The following is a 19,645-nucleotide window of genomic DNA, read 5'->3' on the forward strand; positions in this document are numbered from 1 at the left end:
AGTTACTATTCCTCCTCAGTAACCAAGTTACATGTTAATAATAACATCCAGGATTTAATAATCAGTATCCCCTGTAGTCTACCCTCCACACACATAGAAATTCCTTTACAATGTAAGTCAAATCATCTCATTCTCCTGCTCAAATTCTTCTGTCACATCCCATCCCTCCCAGAGTAAAAACCAAAAGGATTACAATGGCTCGATAAGAATTGTAAGATTTGTGAAGCCCTATGTGATCTGATACTTGGCTACACTTTGACCTCATCTCTGACTATCATGCTTTGTCCTAGGCTTTCCTCAGACCTGCCAGTTACACTTCCTCCCCAGGACCTTTGCATCTGCTGATTTTCTCCTGTCTACGAATCTCTTCACATAGATTTCTACTTGGTTTCCTTCCTCAACTCTTTCACTGTCTTTGCTCAAATATCACCTTTACAATAAGGCCGGCCACCGTATATAAAATAGCAAAATCCTCCCTCCTCTTATCTTGCTTTATTTTTCTCCTCAGCACTTATAACCAAACACATTGTATATTTACTTGTTTTTTCCTTTAGAATGTAAGTTGCACGAAGACAGAAATTTTCCATTTTTCACCCCTGCTGTATCTGGTGCCTATTAACAGTCCCAGGTTGGTATTTGTTAAATACATGTTGGATGAAGGTCCTTCAAAACTGTCTTTTCCTACAAGCAAGCAACTTTAAAGCAAGAAAAGAGCAGAACCAAAGTAGTTTTGCTAGACTGCTTTCAGTGCTATGGAATCCTGCCCTGGTTGATCAAGGGATGCATTCTGACATAAGCTCACACACCTTTAGACACAGTCAGGTCCTTTACAATTGGCAGATTTCATGAAATGTTAGAACTAGTTCTAAAGTGGGCAGAGACAGAAAGTTTGAAAGTTAGCTTAGTTCCTGCCCCAACACTCCTTTCCTTCCCCACAAAATATGCCTTTCGTGTACTAGGATGGGTTTAATGACTATCTTTTTGTTATTAAAAAGTGAATCTACTGCTTCTCCAAAGACAAGATTGGTAGTTTTTCTGGTAATGGATTTAGAAGATCTTAGATCTTGCTCTTGACGCTCACCGTTAACTTTGCTGTTGTAGTGGATTTTAACATGCCTCTGGATTAAACTACAATTCCCAGGGTACAGCTCTAGGTGAATTCTGGGAAGTGTGGCAAAAGAAAGCTTATAACCATGGTTAACCTTGGAAGACTTAACAGCTAGCGTGAAAACAGAACTACATTTCCCAGAGTGCATCTATAGGGTATTCTGGGAAGTGTGGCGGAGGCCCCTAAGGCGGGAAAGCCCTACTTCCCAGGAGCCTGACTAGTTCCCTGGTTTCTGCTGATTCCTGAGGCCTAGGAAGGCACCCTCCCCCAAATTCAGAGTGAGTACAGCAGATCAGAAAACTGTTGAGGTTCTAAGCAAAGGAAGGATTTTATGGGATGGCATAATCAAAACTTGAAAAAAAGCTCTTGGTCACAGCATTTTGTGATTTTTAGCTTAGTCTTTTCCTTATTGCAGGAACCAGGGAATGGCCAGTTTTGCATCATAACTTATAGAACTATCCTTTTAACTAAAGCTAAAGCTAATATTCTAACTAAAGCTAGTATTTTTCTGGTACTTTCTTGGAGAGTCATTTAAAAACGGAATTTGCTTACTTTTTTGCCTTGTGCCTGCATTATTTTTTAATTAAGGGAGGAAACATTTTTAGAAAACTACTTAAGGAGACCTTGAAATCTGTATCCTTTGGCTCCTCAATTTTGCATATTTCCTCATTCCACTGAGGTCCACATTAATGAATAGACAGACTGAAAAGGGCTCTCTCAAACTCTACCAAACTTCTTGGTAGAATAACCACAGAGATTCGAGATAGACCCTTTCTTCATTCTGTAGTACTTTACAAAGTAATCTTTCTTCTTAAAATGAACAGGATAAAAAATGTAGGAATTATTTATTACAGGGGCTTGAGAGATATTGTTAATCTTAACAGCCTTGCCTCTTCATCAAATAATTTTTGGTAAAAACAATATTATCTTTCATCTTTATCAGTCCTTATACTTTTAAAGACATAAATCATAAATGAATGTTGAAAAATGCTTTCCCATGTATTTCTCATCAAAACATGAGTTTTGGAGCCAGATAGCCCTGGGCTTGAAACTGCTACTGTCTAAACTGTGATTTCAGATTAGTTAAAGCTTTATCTTCCTCACTTGTAAAATGGGATAAATTCGTTCATTCATTCATTCACCCATCTATCTATATTATGTTTTACATTGTGATAGAAACAGTGCTAGGTGCTATAGAAAGGGGAAGATACAATCCCACCCCTTAAGGATTTTACAGTCCAACAGATCTGAGAATTAGGTAGAAACCTGACATGGTTGTAATACACTTCAGATCCATTTTCTCTCCTTCCTTCCCCTATGAGAAGTGAGACAGAAAGGAAGCTCCAAGGAGTTAGGTGACAGCTCCAGATCACAAATTCAGTCAGTGGGAGAATAAAAGTTCGGAGTCTCTTCAGTGCTTACTTCCCTGTTCCTTCCTCAGTTTGGAGATATGCACAGACTGTAAAACAGAAGGCAAGCCTGAGCTTGTCATCTAATGTAAAATAACAGTGCTAGTATTTTCTTCCAAAACTTATTTCATGAATAGTGAACTTTTATCCCCAGCATGCCATCAGGAATAAAATACCATAATAGTTGCCAGTTCAAACAAAAACAGTTCTGTTTATAATGTGGATTTGAGGATCATGGCAGGTTTACCAGTTGTTTTCCAGCAAGTTTACTAAAGGTGAGCCCTTGAGCCAATACACTTTAAATAAAACATCACACTGAAGACCTCCAGAAGAGTAAAAAATCACAAACCATTTAGAAAAAAGTAACATTTTGGGGCTGCCTGGATGGCTCAGTGGGTTGAGCCTCTGCCCTTGGCTCGGGTCATGATCTCGGGGTCCTGGGATCGAGTCCCGTGTCGGGCTCTTTGCTAGGCAGGGAGCCTGCTTCTTCCTCCTCTCTCTCTCTCTACTTGTGATCTCTCTCTGTCAAATAAATAAAATCTTAAAAAAGAAAAGAAAAAAAGTAACATTTTCCCTGCATTAAATTTCTAAATAGCGTGGAGTTTTAAGAAATTATATTTTCATTCCACAAGTCGGTTCACATATCCTCATTGTTAAAAGACCTCTTTTTTCTTTTCTTTTTTTTTTTTTTTTGGACTGAGGTACACAAAGAAATGCAACACATATACCAATTGGTTCCTGTACTGTGTTTCTGTGTTCATGTTATGGAAAATGCTGGAAATGTACTATAATATTCTAAAAACCTAGAATGGTCAAAACCACAGTAAATAAATAAGCACAGGACATCAAACAGTTTGCAAAAGGGAAACTAGAACCATTAAATCTCAAAACACTTTTAATCTCGGTAGTTATTACAAAAATATAAAATGAAAGGTTTTTTTTAAGCCAAACACTACTGAATCTTGTAAATGCAGCAATATGTAGAAAGAGCCATATGATTTTAAACTAAATTTTGTCCCAGTAATTCTACTTTGGGAAACTTAAAAGAAGTAGCCTGAAAATATCAGCACACAGGTATTTAGTGGTATCTTATTTCTGGTGATTTAAAATCAGAGCAACCTAAATGTCTAAAATCAGGGGAATGTTTAGCCAAATAAGGATGAGTCTACCTGAATGTATTATTTTGCCGCTAAAAATATTATATAGCTTATACAAAAACATAGAAAACTGCTTGTGATGTGTTTCATGAAAACAAGTTGACAAAAATGTGTCCTCTAATTACAAATATGTAGAAGTTGTACATGTAAGGGGGCACTTGGGTGGCTCGGTGGGTTAAAGCTGCCTTCGGCTCAGGTCATGATCCCAGGGTCCTGGGATCGAGCCCACATCAGGCTCTCTGCTCAGTGGGGAGCCTGCTTCTCTCTCTCTCTCTCTCTCTGCCTGCCTCTCTGCCTACTTGTGATCTCTGTCAAATAAACAGAAAAAATCTTAAAAAAAAAAGAAGCTGTACATGTAAAAAAGATTAGAAAATATATAAGTTATATTTATGTGGTCATATTATGGACACCCTCACAATTCTGTCTTCTAGATGTCCTGTAATGTAATTATGTTAATTTTATAATTCAAATTATATATTTCAAAGAGAAAATTACAGTTAAAGCTGATTTTTAAGGAAATCACTTTCTCCTCTTTGACTTTTCAATAATCTCTGTAGTTTTTATATAAGATGTATATAAAGATATACAAGGGACCATTTAGAAAAGGAATTCAACTTGATTTTTTTTTTAAGATTTTATTTATTTATTTGACAGACAGAGATCACAAGTAGGCAGAGAGGCAGGCTGAGAGATTTGAAGGGAAGCAGGCTCCCCGCTGAGCAGAGAGCCTGATGCAGGGCTCAATCCCAGGACCCTGGGATCATGACCTAAGCCGAAGGCAGAGGCTTTAACCCACTGAGCCACCCAGGTGCCTCTAGACTTAATTTTAATCTACTAGGTTCATGACTGTACCAATGAAGGTACAGTTCTCAGTTGAAATAAGTCTGGTTTTCCTCTTGATTGTTAATGTTTTTTCAAAGTTACATTAAGAACTTCACTATGTTTTTTACAAGCTGTGACCACCATCCCACGAGTCAGCAGGCCATGATAATCCACAACTGGCTAAGGTTAATTTAGTAACAGAAACTAGACAAAACATCAGGCAGCTAAGGACAGTGGGCCACATAGTTGGTAGTTAATGGTGCAACCAAATAGCTCTTGTCTCTCAGGATTCAAGGAACTAACAAAAAGAATTACTTTTGGCTCCCTGGGACTGTGATGAGGTAATCCTGTTAACGATTTGGTATGTGTACTTCTAGTCACTTTAAAAATAGAAATGAATATATATTTATGTTTACTGATGTGTATATGTCCTTTTGTTTTTCTTTCTTTCTTTTTTTTTTTTTAGAGAAGGAGAGAAGTAGGGGCAGGCAGGGACAGAGGGAGAGGGAAAGAGAGAATCTTAAGCAGACTGCATGCCCAGTACAGAGACCAACACAGGGCTCAATCCCACAACCCTCAGATCATGACCTGAGCCAAAATCAAGAGTTGGTTGCTTAACCAACAAAGCCACCCAGGCACCCCTATGTCCTTTCCTTTATAAATTAATTATATCGTGGTAAACCAAATATTACTTGCTTTTCTTACTTAAACAGATATTGTGAATATCTTTCCCTGTTACTGTATATGAATGTTTCTACTGTTATCTTGTATTTATTTATTTTATTTTATTTTATTTATTTTTTTTTGTAAAGATTTTATTTATTTATTTGTCAGAGAGAGAGCGAGAGTGAGCACAAGCAGATAGAGTGGCAGGCAGAGGCAGAGGGAGAAGCAGGCTCCCCGCTGAGCAAGGAGCCCGATGTGGGACTCGATCCCAGGACGCTAGGATCACGACCCGAGCCGAAGGCAGCGGCTCAACCCGCTGAGCCACCCAGGCGTCCCAATTTTAAAGATTTTACTTATTTGAGAGAGAGAGAGAGTAGGGGAGAGGGGCAGAGGGAGAGGGAGAGGGAAAGAGAAAATCCCAAGCAGACTCCTTGCTGATGTGTGGCTTGATCCCAGGACCCTGAGACCATGACCTGAGCCAAAACCAAGAGTCATATGCTTAACTGACTGAGCCACCCAGGCACCCCTCTTCTATTTATTTTTAAGAACTGTATATTATTCCCCTTTATCATACTTCTTGGTTAATGTTCCTATACCTATCCTTTTCTTCATAAGATAAATTTATAGAAGTGGAATTGCTAGGTGAAAAGGATGTTTATTTACCATGTTGATAGATATTCCCAAATTGCCCCCCCCAAAATACTATACCAGTTTACACTCTCAGAGTTTGTACATGAGACATATACGTAGGACATATCTATGTACAAGAAATGTAAATATATTTATTCTAGTATATCGCACAAGTCTTTAGGTTATTAAACTAGGAATTATGCTTTTTAATACTCTTCTAGAATGCTTTTTTTTTCTTCTTTTTTTTCCATAATTTTTTTAAAGATTTTTTTATTTATTTATCAGAGAGAGAGAGGGAGAACGAGCGAGCACAGGCAGACAGAATGGCAGGCAGAGGCAGAGGGGGAAGCAGGCTCCCTGCAGAGCAAGGAGCCCGATGTGGGACTCGATCCCAGGACGCTGGGATCATGACCTGAGCCGAAGGCAGCTGCCCAACCAACTGAGCCACCCAGGTGTCCCACTAGAATGCTTTTTAACCCACATATCACATGTTGCCTTCTGGGAAAGCTGTTTGTCTTCTCTCTCCTACTAGAGACCCTTGATAGCAGGTTTGTCATCCAATACATTTCTGTGTTCCTTAAAGGACCTTGCATAAAGTCAGTTTTCAATAAATACTTTTTGTTGAATGTTGTTTGCTAAATATATTTTACCCTTGGCTAGGACACTGATTGTAGCCAAAACTGTCTAAGGATTAGTCATCAGTGATTCATAATTATGCAACCAAGAAGTAAGCCTAAACTTTAGATGTTCCTCAGTAATTTGTTTAGTGTCAAAGCTTCCTCCCTTGGGCACAGTTAAAAGCGTGGTTGGTTATTTGTACTGATTTTCTCATTTCAGTGGAACTTCTTGAATTTATTGCCAATGGGAGAATAAAATAGTTATTGATAAACAATTTAAAAGGAATCATCTTGGGGTGCCTGGATGGCTCAGTGGATTAAGCCTCTGTCTTTGGCTTGGGTCATGATCTCAGGGTCCTGCGATCGAGCCCCGCATCAGGCTCTCTGCTCAGCAGGGAGCCTGCTTCCCCCTCTCTCTGCCTACTTGTGATCTCTCTATGACAAATAAATAAATACAATCTTTTAAAAAAATAACAGGAATCACTTTCTACAGAATGGATTCATAAGATACAGAATTTTTTTTCTCTCACAATGAGACACACAAAATAGAAAATATCTTAGATTCAAGTAGATTTGCATAGCTGCCTTTTGAAATATTTTCTTAATGGCCATGATTTTTATATTTTTCTTACCTATAGGATTCCTCTTACTTCATTCTCAGAGGGACTTTGACTTTCATATATTCTGAGAAACTTACTTCAGTTACTTGGAGACATTCCCAGTCTTACCTGGTCTTAGAGTAATGCTAGCTGCTATAACAAACTTCGAAAGTTCAGTTGCTTAATATGGCTGAAGTTTATTTCTCACTCATAAATCGTCCAAAGTGTGTGTGTGTGAGTACTTTAGTTGGAAGGTGGCTTTTCTCCATGTTGTGATTCAAGGATCCAGGTTTCTCCATCTAATGGCTCTGCCATTCCAGAGTCTTACTAGCAGGAGGAGGAAAGGGGATGATGGCATACCCATTTCTTTTATTATTATTGTTTTTAAATTTTTACTTAAAGATTTATTTACTTCAGAGAGTGTGCACACACACCAAGATGGGGGGGAAGGGCATAGAGAGAGGGAGAGAATCTCAAGAAGACTCCAGGTTGATGGCAGAGCCTGGTATGGGGCTTGATCTCACCACCCTGAGATCAGGACCTGAGATGAAACGAAGAGTTGGATGCTCAACCAACTGCGCCACCTGGGAGCCTCTTAGCTGGCATACCCACTTCTTAGCTGCTTCATCCCAGAAGAGATATACATCACTTACACTCACATTACATTGTTAAGACCTACTTTTGGCACTGCTTAGATATAAGGAGAGAAATGTAAATTGTGGCTTAGCAGCTACCTTTTAGCAATAATTCTTAGGAGGAAGAATGTATTTTTTGTAGATAGCAGAGTCTCAACCTATTAGGTAGGCGGAACAGATTGCAATTTTGTAGATTAGAAAAGGAGTACTGAAAAGTTGAAATCCCACAGCGAGTTAGTAGAACAAATGCAATTTAGAAGCCAGATCACCTGACTCCTATTCAGTTTCTTTCCTCAATATTAAAAAGTAATCCTATCCTGGCTGAAAGTATAACCATCTTGGTGATTCATTACTTTAATTGCATACTATGACTTTTTTTTTTTCTTTTAACTTCTCTTTTCTCTAAGGACCTGACAATGTCCCTGTATTGTGGAATTGCTTGCAGGAGAAAATCTTTTTGGTACTTTAGGCTGCTGTCAACTTATGTTGCTAAGACCCGGTGAGTTGTGACCAACCTGAGCTCTGATTATTCTCTTTTTGGCCCATTAAATTATAAAATATAAATATCTCAAAATCCTATATTGAGGATGAAGGATACATGATTAAGATTTACATATAAGGACAGTCATTACAAATTATTTATAATTTGAAAAATTCTAAACTAAATTTCCAGTAATAACTAAAATATCTGACACATTTTAAATATTAAGTTCTGTTAAGATAAGAACTTTGTCTTTCCCACTCTGGTACCCCTCTGCATATGGGTACCCCTCTGGTACCCGTGTATAAAACAATACCAGGTGCATAGTAGGCACTAAAGGACTACTGAATGGATGAATGACCAAGAAGGGAGAAATTAATTAAACAACGGTACACCCCTATGATGGAATTAAAACTATACTGAATAGTAATAGTTCATGAAGTTTCCTGAAAATAAGGTAGATAATTCTAATTACTTCACCCCTCACCCTCTAAGAAAGAACTAAACTACCAGTTAAAGGTAGACTAGGAGAAAAACCAAAACCAAAAACCCTGCTCCAGTACAGGAAGATGGTAAAGGACTTCTTTGTCACAGCCTGGGAAATTTGAAATCTGTGAATTTGAAATCACTAGCTATTCTCATAATTTTGGGGGTTTAAATTTGCACCATTTGTGTTATGTCCGCCAAACCCCAACCTAAGAAAAGAATTTAAGTAGTAGTTGTAGACTTATAAGACCGCTGGGCACCTTGCAGAAGCAAAGGTGAAACTCCTCTGAAGAAATGCGCTCATAACCAGGGCCTCCTACTGGAAAAGCTCTGCCAAACGTGAGTGCCCAGTCCAGAATTTAAAGGCACATAAGCACACAACGATACATGAACAAAAGTGAGAAAAGGAAATTGTGGTACTTATATTATTGTAGGTTATTTGCTGTTCCCAGGCTGAGACTCTGAGAACAATAACTGAATTACTGTATAATTATTGAATGGTCTAAAACTGACTGTATTAAAGTGATTTTAAAATGAGTAAAAAAATTATGAGAGAATGAAATCCTGTCAATAAAGAACATGGCATGAAAAGAATGTTGAAGAAAAAAGGCTACAAGTAGGTATGATCCTGAATATACCTATCTATGTGCAGGTACACACAATAAATAGTTTAAAGAATTCCCAGGTGTAAACAGTGATCATCTCTGAATGGTGAGATTCTTGATGATTTCCCTTTTTTGAACAAATTGCTAACTGTATTTTCTGATTTTTATGGGATGACTTTTGATTTTTATAAATAGGAAAATAAGCTTATGTCCAATAATCTTAGTGTTGTTTCCATACTATTATAACTAAAGGGGGAAAAGGAATTTTTAAAATTAGTGTTCCTGATCAAGAAGGAAAATGTAAGGAACTTTTGGGATCTCAGTTCCAATTCCAGTGAGGCTCCAGATTTAAGACCTTAACCTGAGTGTTTTTGTAGGTGTTTTGCTTTTTAGGGTCATTAGGGTAAAGCACAGGTTGTATGACTCTTACTGTTCTTTTAGGAAGGCAGCTTTGTTTGTTCTATTGTTTATATTTGGTAACTTCTGAGTGGCACAAATCTCTCCTTTGACATGCATTAAGTCTTTGCCCCAGGAAGTGACAGTCTCTTATAATAAGTTTAAAAATACCATTGAGTATTAAAATCTCAGGTTTCTTTGGTCTTGTGTTTATAAAGAGCTCATTGTAACCCCTTTTATCATACAGTCAAAAATAGGTTCCTAAACATGTCGCTGGGACACATTTATCATTTTCCTTTGTAGTTTTATGTTGAGCTAACTCTGTTAGTGTTACAAAATCTCCCAGATCCTACAGGAAATATCTATAAACTGCATTGCCTACTTCAGTGACAAAACCTGCCATAAATCTGAGTCTGTTCGGGGCTTTTAATTGGCAAAAATGGTTATCCCTAAGGGTCCAGAAGGAGAATCTATATTATGGTACCCCTGAATCATGTGGATCCTGACCTGATTTTCAAGGCTCTTGAAGGGATAAACTTAGGTAATCTTTAATGAAGGTGCTTGAAAAGCCTAGATCTGGAACCAGTACTATTTCTTCTAGAGAAGCTAATGATAGGATGTTATCTTTTCTACATTTGTATTTTGGCCATTGAAGATATTACACTTATTAAATAAGTGTAGGTCAAGTATAGGCTTCATTTTCCCACCAGTGGTCCCTTTGATAGAGATTAGGAGCCAATGGTGTCCACCTGGAGGACTAGGTGTTGGAAGCAGGAATGCACTGAAGATAACATCTGCTCTTTATCATCCCTAGATTGAAAAAGAGTTAACTGAAAGCATGGTGTTGGCTCTTCGTCTATAATAATAAAGTCTGCATTCATCCCTAGGTATTCTGTGGTTGATGTTTTATCACTGTACTTGTTTTCCTTTCACTCCACTGCATATAAATTCTTGCCTCACAGCGTAATATTGGCAAAGTACCCTGAGGTTCAATATAGTAAATATTTATTACTCTTGAAATTCAATTCAATAAATATTTATTGAACTGAGCCATTCAATATCTAATTACTGGAGATAAAGAACTAAGGCTGACCCTGCCCTTGAGGAGATCATAGTCTTTCAGGGGAAAGAGCAATTTAGGATATAAATAAAAGGAAATAACTGATAGGAGAGAGATGCAAGAACCGAATTCTGAAAGATGAATGCTGTACAAGTAACTAATAATGCTTTATTTCCAAAATACAGGTATTTATTTGAGCTGAAGGAAGATGATGATGCATGTAAAAAAGCCCAGCAGACAGGAGCATTTTACCTCTTTCATAGCCTGGCTCCTTTGCTTCAGAAATCTGGACACCAATACCAGGCCCCCCGGCATAGCCTACTAGGTAAGCCCAAAGAGGACCAATAGAGTAGATCAATCTGTGGCCATTAAGCAGAATTTCATCCATATCAAACCCCTGAGAAGGCTCCTTCAATTTTAGAGTCCAGATTTTTGAAGTTACTTCTACCAATTAATTATTTAGTGTATAAACCTGAGTTGCCCATATATTATTTAGTGATGGTATGAACCACTATTGCCTTAAACTAGGGGTCAGTGAATCTGCTGTCCAAATTGGAACCCAGGGGCGCCTGGGTGGCTCAGTGGGTTAAAGCCTCTGCCTTTGGCTCAGGTCATGATCTCAGGGTCCTGGGATCGAGCCCCACGTCGGGCTCTCTGCTCAGTGGGGAGCCTGCTTCCCTCTCTCTCTCTCTCTGCCTATCTCTCTGCTACTTGTGATCTCTGTCTGTCAAATAAATAAATAAAATCTTAAAAAAAAAAAAAAACAAATTGGAACCCACTGCTGGTTTTGTAAATATTGGAACACAGCCTTGCTCATTCATTTACGTATTGTCTGTGGCTGTTTTCGAACTACAGTGGCAGAACAGAGTGGTTGTGACAGAGAGCCACATGGCTCACAAAACCTAAAATATTTGCCCAGCCCTGCTTAAACCAGTGATTTTCAGCCTCCATGGAATTGCATACTGTTCTACTATTTAAGATTTGCATCATAACTTCATTTCTTTTAGAAGGATCAAAAGTAAAAGTGACGTAAAATTAATTTTAGAACTTGGGAACTCTTTTAGGGTATATAAATAAAGATATCTAAGGCACTGGGATTTAGCATTCAAGGTACTAACTTTCAGTATTATATGATGTCACTATACACTGACTGACTTCTAAATACAAAGCCAGTGAATTTCCTCCATGGGTCAGATGTTGAATACTTGGATAGGTAGTTTCTAGCAGTGCAGAAGTACATCAGGATGCCAACAGAAGGCAATGATATGTTGTGTTATGAACAAATAAATATGTCCTTCATGCACAAGAGGACATATTTTCTCCCTATACAGCACTTGTCTTACACAGACTGGGATCTTGGATGAATAGTCTACCCTAGGCCACACACGCAGCGTAATCTAAATTATATGTAACTGATTTGGTCTCTAGCATTTTAAGCATGACACTTTTTTTTCAGCACCGTAATACATTAACTTATCATGTATCTTTTGAACTAGGGGATATCCTCCTTTCATGATACAATCATAGATTACAGTGGTACACAGCAAGAATTCTTTTAGTCTAAACACTTTAGGTTGCTGATGGGAAGATGGAGGTATAGAGAGACTAAGTGATTAGACCAAGATTACATAGCTAATTAGCTGCAGGGCAGTGGCTAGAAGCAGGTATACCTATTCAAGCTGAAGTGGATGATTTCCTAGAAGGTTAATATGGCTATGGTGATTTAGTGAAAACCTCCGTTTTCTTCCCTTCTCCTTTTGTTTCTTAGGGTTGGAAAGGCTCCTGGCAAAGTTTGGACAGGACACACAAAGAATAGAAGACTCTGTGTTGATTGGATGCTCTGAACAGCATGAAGCATGGTTTGCTCTTGATCTAGGTCTAAACAGCTCCTCTTCCCAAAATGGTATAGAACATTATTTCTAATGAGTACTTCCCAGTGGTGGTCAGACTTTGGGATCTCATGTAATAGTAAAACTTCAAAGAAAATTTTGTGAATACCAAAGGTTATCAACCTTGTTTTTTTTTTTTTTTTTTTTTTAAGTTAGGATATAAAAAATTACTACCCATCTACTGTCATCATTTATAAGAAGATAAAGAACATTTTAATACTTTCTAAGCTAGGTAGTAGCTACACAGATGTTTATTATTTTATTCTCTGTACCTTTATACATTTTATATTTCTTAACTCTTTCATGACATCATCCTTATCTCAGGTGAATAAACGTGTTACCATGCTCAGGGTCTTCAGACCTGCCTTTGGGAACCAGTTTGGTATAAGGTTCATGGTTCCAACTAGGCTTTCCTTCTCTCCTGGGTCTAGTTATAAATGTAATGATGCTGTTATGCAGTGCAGATAGGAGCTTAGAGGTGCCATTTTACCTCTTTTCCAGGGATAGTATGTGGTTAGTGCAAATATTATTACTCTGAAGAGGATCTTGAGAAATATTATGCTCTGATGTTTCTCAGATTTGCCTGAATATAAGAAATCACCCAGTGCTTATTAAAAAATAAAGATTTCTGGGCCTCACTCACCTGCTGTTCAGAATCCCCAGGCTGGGGCTTGAGAACCTGTGTATTTTTTGTTTTCCCTAGTTGAGTATTATTAGGTGAGTTTGGGAAACACTTGAGGGGGGCCCCAAGGGAAAGTTCAGTGTTTGTTTCATTTCATCCTCTGTTCTCATTTTCTAGCTGCCTTACAGAAACCAGAAATGGAGACAGAGCTCAAGGGCTCTTTCACTGAGCTGACGAAGGCTCTCTTTCAGCTGAACACAAAGGATGCCTCCTTGCTGACCATGGTAGATTCTGACTTCTTAGTTCTATAGGGAATTTAGTAAAGCAGTGTTTATGGGTGAAAAATGCATGTGTGTGAAGGCTAGAATGACATCTGGTTTCCTCTTGAGCAGACAGATCACAGTCCTTCCTATAAACCTTAGCAGAGGACAATGTGCTGTGTAGAGAGATTGCTTATTCTCCTTTCTTTTGCCCTTATTTTTCGCAGGACCATTTTCTCCCAAGGACATGCAGATCTATCAGCCTCATGATATTTTTAGTGACCCATAGCGTAACATACATCATTATGTTATTCCTATGAGAAATTACTTTGTATTGCTTTAATGATTTATCCTCACAGCTTTAGACTTCACTTGTTAAAGTGCTTTTGGTTGTTCATTTAACTTAAAAAGACATCTCTAAACATTTTTATTTGCAAAAAAATCCCACCTTTATTGGGGAGGAGTACCTGATGGGGCATTACACTGGAAATATTGGAAATATCTTTTTTTCTTTTTAGCCTTTAAACAGCATTTATTTTAACATTCTCATTTTACAGACAAGACAACTGAGTCACAAAAATACAAGTGTTGTTTATTACCAGGTTTGGAACATGAATTCATGCTTCTCAAAAGAAGCAGGGTCATCACTCTCTGAACTAAGACATGTGCTTTCATGTGCTTTAATCATGGCAAGATCAGTGATATTCACTAAGCACTGATTTTAGTGATGCAATCATACAAATGTATAAGTGCAAAAGTGAGAGAGAACACTTGCTGGAAAACAAGAAAAGAAAAGCTCTTATTACATGAACCATTTTGTACTACCACGAACGATTTATAGGACAGTAACACAATGTAAAAATAATTCAACAGAGAGTGATGCCAGCAAGACGGTAGATCCAAGAAGTTCCAGGTCCTAATTCCTTACTTAAACATTAACACACACACAACCGAGACTGAATCATGAAGAAATAAATGAATAAATCTATAGTTAAGTTTGATTCAATCAGTAACCAAAGCCTCCCAACAAAAAACAACCCAGGACTAAACTGGTGTCTTCAATGAATTCTACCAAACATTTAAAATAGGATTAAGCCAATCTTTTTCAACTTCTTCCAAAAAATTGAAGTGGAAACACTGTTATAGATTGTTTGTATCCCCCCAAAATTCACATGCAGAAATCCTAACATCCAAGGTGATGGTATTAAAAGCTGGGGTCCTTGAAAGGTAATTAGATCATGATGGTGGAGACCCTGTGAATGGGATTAGTTCCTTTATAAAGGCGGACCACAGAGCTCCCTCATCCTTCCATTAGGTGAGGACATAATGAGAAAGTGCTGGTTATAAACCAGAAAGAGGGCTCTTGTCAGACACTGAATCTTCTGGCACCTTGATCTTGGATTTTCCAGCCTCAGGAACTTTATGAAATAAATTTCTGTTGTTGACAAGATACCAGTTTATGGTCTTTTTATTATAGCAGTCTCAACTGACTAACTCATTCTATGCAGCTAGCATTACCCTGCTATCAAAGCTAGATAATGAAAAAACAGCAACAAAACTACAGACCAATTATTTCTCATGAACACTGATATAAGAATCTTCAACAAAATACCATCAAACAAAAATTCCAGAGTATATTAAGAGAACGAAATATCTTATTTTTAAGTTGAGTCCTAAGTACATGGGGCATTCATTATAATAGTTTATATATTATATGTATTTTAAATGAATCATACTTTCTCTTATTCATATTTCAGATGCTAGAGGAGTATGTCCAGATAATTTCCTTTTTTTAAAGTTCAAACAGTTGATACCATTTAAAGTAGGTGAGCTGGGAAGGGATTGGCATTTCCCTTTGAATTGCTCTAAATACTAGGCCCAGCCCTATTACAGATGAGCTTCACATTCTCTCCAAATGAAATCAGCCTATCTTTGTATTCCTAGGCTCAGGCCCTTCTCCGTTGGCATGATGCTCATCAGTTCTGTAGCAGAAGTGGGCAGCCCACCAAGAAGAATATGGCTGGCAGCAAGCGTGTGTGCCCTTCCAATAAGATCATCTATTATCCACAAGTAAGCACTACTTTAAAAGGGCAATAATCCAAGAAGACTGTGTGCTAGCTTGTCCTAGGGATAGAAGCCTATACAGTTAAAAGGCTTTCCTTAGTTATCCGTTCCTTCATCCCATTAACAGGCCCAAAACCCTAATGTCTAAGTTTCAATTCCCTTTTCCTAGATGGCTCCTGTGGTGATCACTCTAGTGTCAGATGGGACTCGATGCCTGCTTGCTCGCCAGAGTTCCTTTCCCAAGGGAATGTATTCTGCTTTGGCAGGTTTTTGTGACATAGGTAAGAAGTTTAGGGCATGTACAGATGACTGGAGGACACGAAAGCTTAACAATAGTAGGTATTTCTTTATCTTGTTGCTGCTGTTCTGGAGTCTCAAGCACACTGTTCCCTGACAAGTCAAAAAACTGCCTTCCGGCATTTTAGTTGTCCAGTATTAGGCAAGTTTTTAAACATATGGCATACCTGAAAGAATTATACAGTTAATACTCTCCCATACACTTACCACCTAGATCCTACACTTGTTTTCTTCATTTACTTTATCACATATCTATCCATCCATTAATCCATTTTATTCTTTGATTCATAGTTTGCAGACATTAGTACACTTCTCCCTAAATATTTCAGCATGCACCGTATTTATCAGAATTCAATAGATATTTATAGTTTTTTTTTTTTTTCTCAGTCTGCTGGGGTAAAATTTGCAAAAGGTGAAACATGGCATTAGAATTTTGTTAAAGCAGAGGTCAGCGGTAGCCTCTCTAATTGTCACTCTTATTTTGCAGTCTAAGTAAGTAACTAGTATAAGTATTGTAGTTTAGCACCCAACTCCAGATTTGAGTCCTGTTGTTGTAGAGACTCAGGGATTTAGGGCTCTCCCCAAGAATAATTCACTGAAACTTTGGAGCCAGTTTTGGGCTCCTTTCACAGATGGGCATTTGTATCACCCTTCCCGCTGCAGGGCTGTCCTGAATTAATCTGAGTGCTTATAGGTGAAAGTCTGGAAGAGGCTGTCCGGAGAGAAGTTGCAGAAGAGGTGGGATTGGAGGTGGAAAGACTGCAGTACTCTGCATCCCAGCACTGGCCCTTTCCTAATAGCTCACTCATGATTGCTTGCCATGCAACTGTGAAACCAGGGCAGACAGAGGTAAGTTCTGATGCTTCCCTTATGCTGTGGTATTTCCTTTGCTTCACCCACGTTGGCCAGTAGGCACCTGTCTAGTCCGGCATTGTCTACGTTATTCAAAGATGTGTAATGTAGGATTTGTTCCCTTAAGGAGTTTGCAGTCTTATAAAGGAAACAATCTCCATGCAAATTCAGAGCAGCCACACAATTACCATTCTTCTTTGTATGTATCTCAGTTATGTGACAATTTATTTTTCAGCAGGACTTAGCAGAGCATCTTACAGAGAGTAGGCACATAATAAATATATCAAATTAAATGACTGATTTCAGGGTTGGTCTTATTGTTCAAGTCTCTTAGGATGTTGGGGACCAGTTATATAAAATCAAAGGAACCTGTGGGTGAAAGGGATTTAGATGTTGTCTCATCCAACCTCATCTTGCTCTTCTGCAGCATCCCTGATAGATGGCATTGTGCTCCTTACTTGCCAGTCTATTGTGTTTTGGTTTGCATAGAATTAATAATATCTCATCTGTCTCAGCTTCCTGTGGATACAATGTGCCTTTGATAATCATTAATTATCCCTTATCCTTTAGAGAGGAGTAACTTTATGTTTTTCTTTAAATTGAAAGTTAATCAAAAGTTATTTATATATTACACCTCACTGTTAACCACTCTTTAGTATTTCGGTATTTGTGTTTTTGGGACTTTTAAAAGGCACTTTTTTTCTTTTACACTATTTAAAAAATATATTTAACTCTCTCCTTTTAGTTATGCCTCTTTTGCTTCTGTGCAATATCTAAAACTAATCATCTCCCAGCCTATAGATCCCAGGTCCTGCTTAGTTCTGGGAACATTTTCTCACCTTTGGCGAGAGTATTCTAAATTTTGTAGCTCCTAACCTTACATTCTGTTTTCCTTCATGTCTTTTAGATCCAGGTGAACTTGAAAGAACTAGAGGCAGCTGGCTGGTTCAGTCATGAGGAGGTGGCCACAGCCCTGAGGAAAAACAGTCCATATACTCAGCAACAGAATGGGACATTCTGGTTGCCCCCCAAATTAGCCATTGCCCACCAACTGATTAAGGAGTGGGTGGAAAAGCCGTCCTGCTCTACCCTGCCTGCTTAGCCCAGACTGAGCCACCTAGATCCCTTCTCAGTATCCTGGAAGGTCATAAGAGAGATCAGTTGATAAAAGGGAGGTGACCAAAGGCCATCTCCAACTTCATACTAAGAGTGGGAGGTAACCCTGCAGCAGGATGCCTCTAATAGCGTGTTAAGGAAGTTCCTATTCATGGGCAATCAAAATGCCAAACTGATGTCAAGATCAGAGGGAAGTCTGAAGCATTAGTTTGAAAGTAGGCCCCTGTGCATTTGTTTCAGCTGAGGTCTTGGAAGCAAACACCTTTCGGCATGTATCTCATTAATGCTGGGTTTACACTAACTGCCAAAATGTGCCTGGTATAATTTTAATGTTAACTTAGTAGTGAAGACATAGAACAAATCTCAACCTACTACTGAGTTACTTTTCATCCTCATAGAATTAGGAAAAATTGAACAATATAACATTTAAAAACTCATGTACAGGTAGTTATTTTGTACATGGTATTTAAATAAAAGTCGTATTTCTTTAAGTCATCTGAAGGGATGAAGAAAGTGGGAGCCAAGGTCTTCCTCAGAGTACTCAGTAATAAATCAGATGCAGTGATGTTTTGCTGAGGCAACTGCATCCCAGTGGGGCTTAAGATAGCTAAGTCTTTTGCCATTACTTGGACAGCTTATGACCCAAAAAAAAGATGATCACTTTGCCATGTCTGATTTCCTAAATATAAAATGGTTACTGACATTTGCATACTGTTAAGTGTTATAACTTCAGCTAAGGGATTAGTGAGGGTGAACCATTTCTTGTTTTATGGGATAAACTAAATTTAGGATTGCTCATCATTCATATATGTCATTCTATACCTTGTCATAGGGGAAAATTTATCTGGAGGAAATAAAATAAATTTCCACACCCTGGTTCAGACGTGTATTTTTGCCGTATGAAGTGAGGAAATAGTAGAAAGTGAGAATCTGGGGCAGGGGGTGAGGAGGGAGAAAGAGAATCTATTTGTATGATAAATACTGAAGTCCAGGTTCCAAGCGTGAAACAACTAAAGTGATGGGCAGAAGAAATATTGTTAGGTCTGTATGAAAACAGGACTGGGTGGGAAAGATTTATATCTTCAGATGATTTCAGGCACTAATTTGTGATAAAAGACAAAAGTGCCAGAGATCCCAAGATTATTCATACATTAAAGTCTACAGGACTAAGCAAGAGATTCTAGAACTAGACAAAATGAAGTGCTGAATTTCTCTTTGATCCCAAAAGGTCACTGCTTTTGCCATTGCCGGCAAATCATCAGTGCTTTGGGGAACTCAAAGTGCCTTCATCAGGAAATGTTGAGGGATAGTATGTGATGGGACTTGATTGTCCTGTTAGGTTGGCAGCTTGCCCTGACCTGAACTGAACCAGCATGTAGAAGGGAAAAGCACTCTCAAAAGAGAGGTCCTGAGACTTCTTCATATCTTGCAGTTAGAAGAAAACAGTTCAGGGTCCATGTGTATTACCATCTCCCAATCTTTTCTGTCTCTGTGGATATGTTTGTGAGCACATGTGTACACATCCCCAATCTGAAAATACTGATAGAAAGGGGAGTGTGCAGGATTCCTGGTTATGAGTTTCTCAAACTTACCATGGAGTAACTGTTTGCTTTTGGATTAATGTGTTGTTTTGGAAAAGAAAAGATGAGAGAGGCTAATAGAAGAGCTACAACAATGAACTTTGTTTCCTGGCAGTGAGTGGAAAGAGGGCTTTGCTTCTTAGAACTCCAAGGATATCTGAAAGTTGAGGCAAAAGAGGGCGGGCTTGGGGTACTGAAAATGACAGATAAATAAAAGGAACTTTGGTACAGGGCCTATCTGGCTGGACAGTATTCATGTGGCAATGAGTGATGAAGGTGCTAAGGATAAAAAGG

General features: G+C 38.4%; 1 protein-coding gene across 1 annotated transcript; it reads left to right on the plus strand.

Annotated features, from left to right (window-relative positions):
• Window positions 1-1,298: 1,298 nt before the first annotated feature.
• LOC111144803 (nudix hydrolase 13) lies at window positions 1,299-19,613 on the plus strand. Its single transcript, XM_022499288.1, has 9 exons — window positions 1,299-1,386; window positions 8,051-8,142; window positions 10,857-10,996; window positions 12,440-12,574; window positions 13,360-13,466; window positions 15,387-15,512; window positions 15,676-15,787; window positions 16,498-16,652; window positions 17,563-19,613. Exons 2-9 carry the CDS (start codon window positions 8,060-8,062, stop codon window positions 17,755-17,757), a joined length of 1,053 nt encoding a protein of 350 aa, XP_022354996.1. The 5' UTR covers window positions 1,299-1,386; window positions 8,051-8,059; the 3' UTR covers window positions 17,758-19,613.
• Window positions 19,614-19,645: the final 32 nt, after the last annotated feature.

This window comes from Enhydra lutris, unplaced genomic scaffold, assembly GCF_002288905.1.
Source record: "Enhydra lutris kenyoni isolate GAN:26980312 unplaced genomic scaffold, ASM228890v2 scaffoldscaffold12, whole genome shotgun sequence".
Lineage (NCBI taxonomy): Eukaryota > Metazoa > Chordata > Mammalia > Carnivora > Mustelidae > Enhydra > Enhydra lutris.

What these genes read in the sequence shown, in the direction of transcription:
- LOC111144803 (XM_022499288.1), top strand. Translation starts at nt 8,060, where the DNA reads ATGTCCCTGTATTGTGGAATTGCTTGCAGGAGAAAATCTTTTTGGTAC. An exon ending in ATGCCTCCTTGCTGACCATG is followed by an intron (nt 13,467 to 15,386) that starts GTAGATTCTGAC and finishes TTGTATTCCTAG; the next exon opens with GCTCAGGCCCTTCTCCGTTG. An exon ending in AGATCATCTATTATCCACAA is followed by an intron (nt 15,513 to 15,675) that starts GTAAGCACTACT and finishes CCCTTTTCCTAG; the next exon opens with ATGGCTCCTGTGGTGATCAC.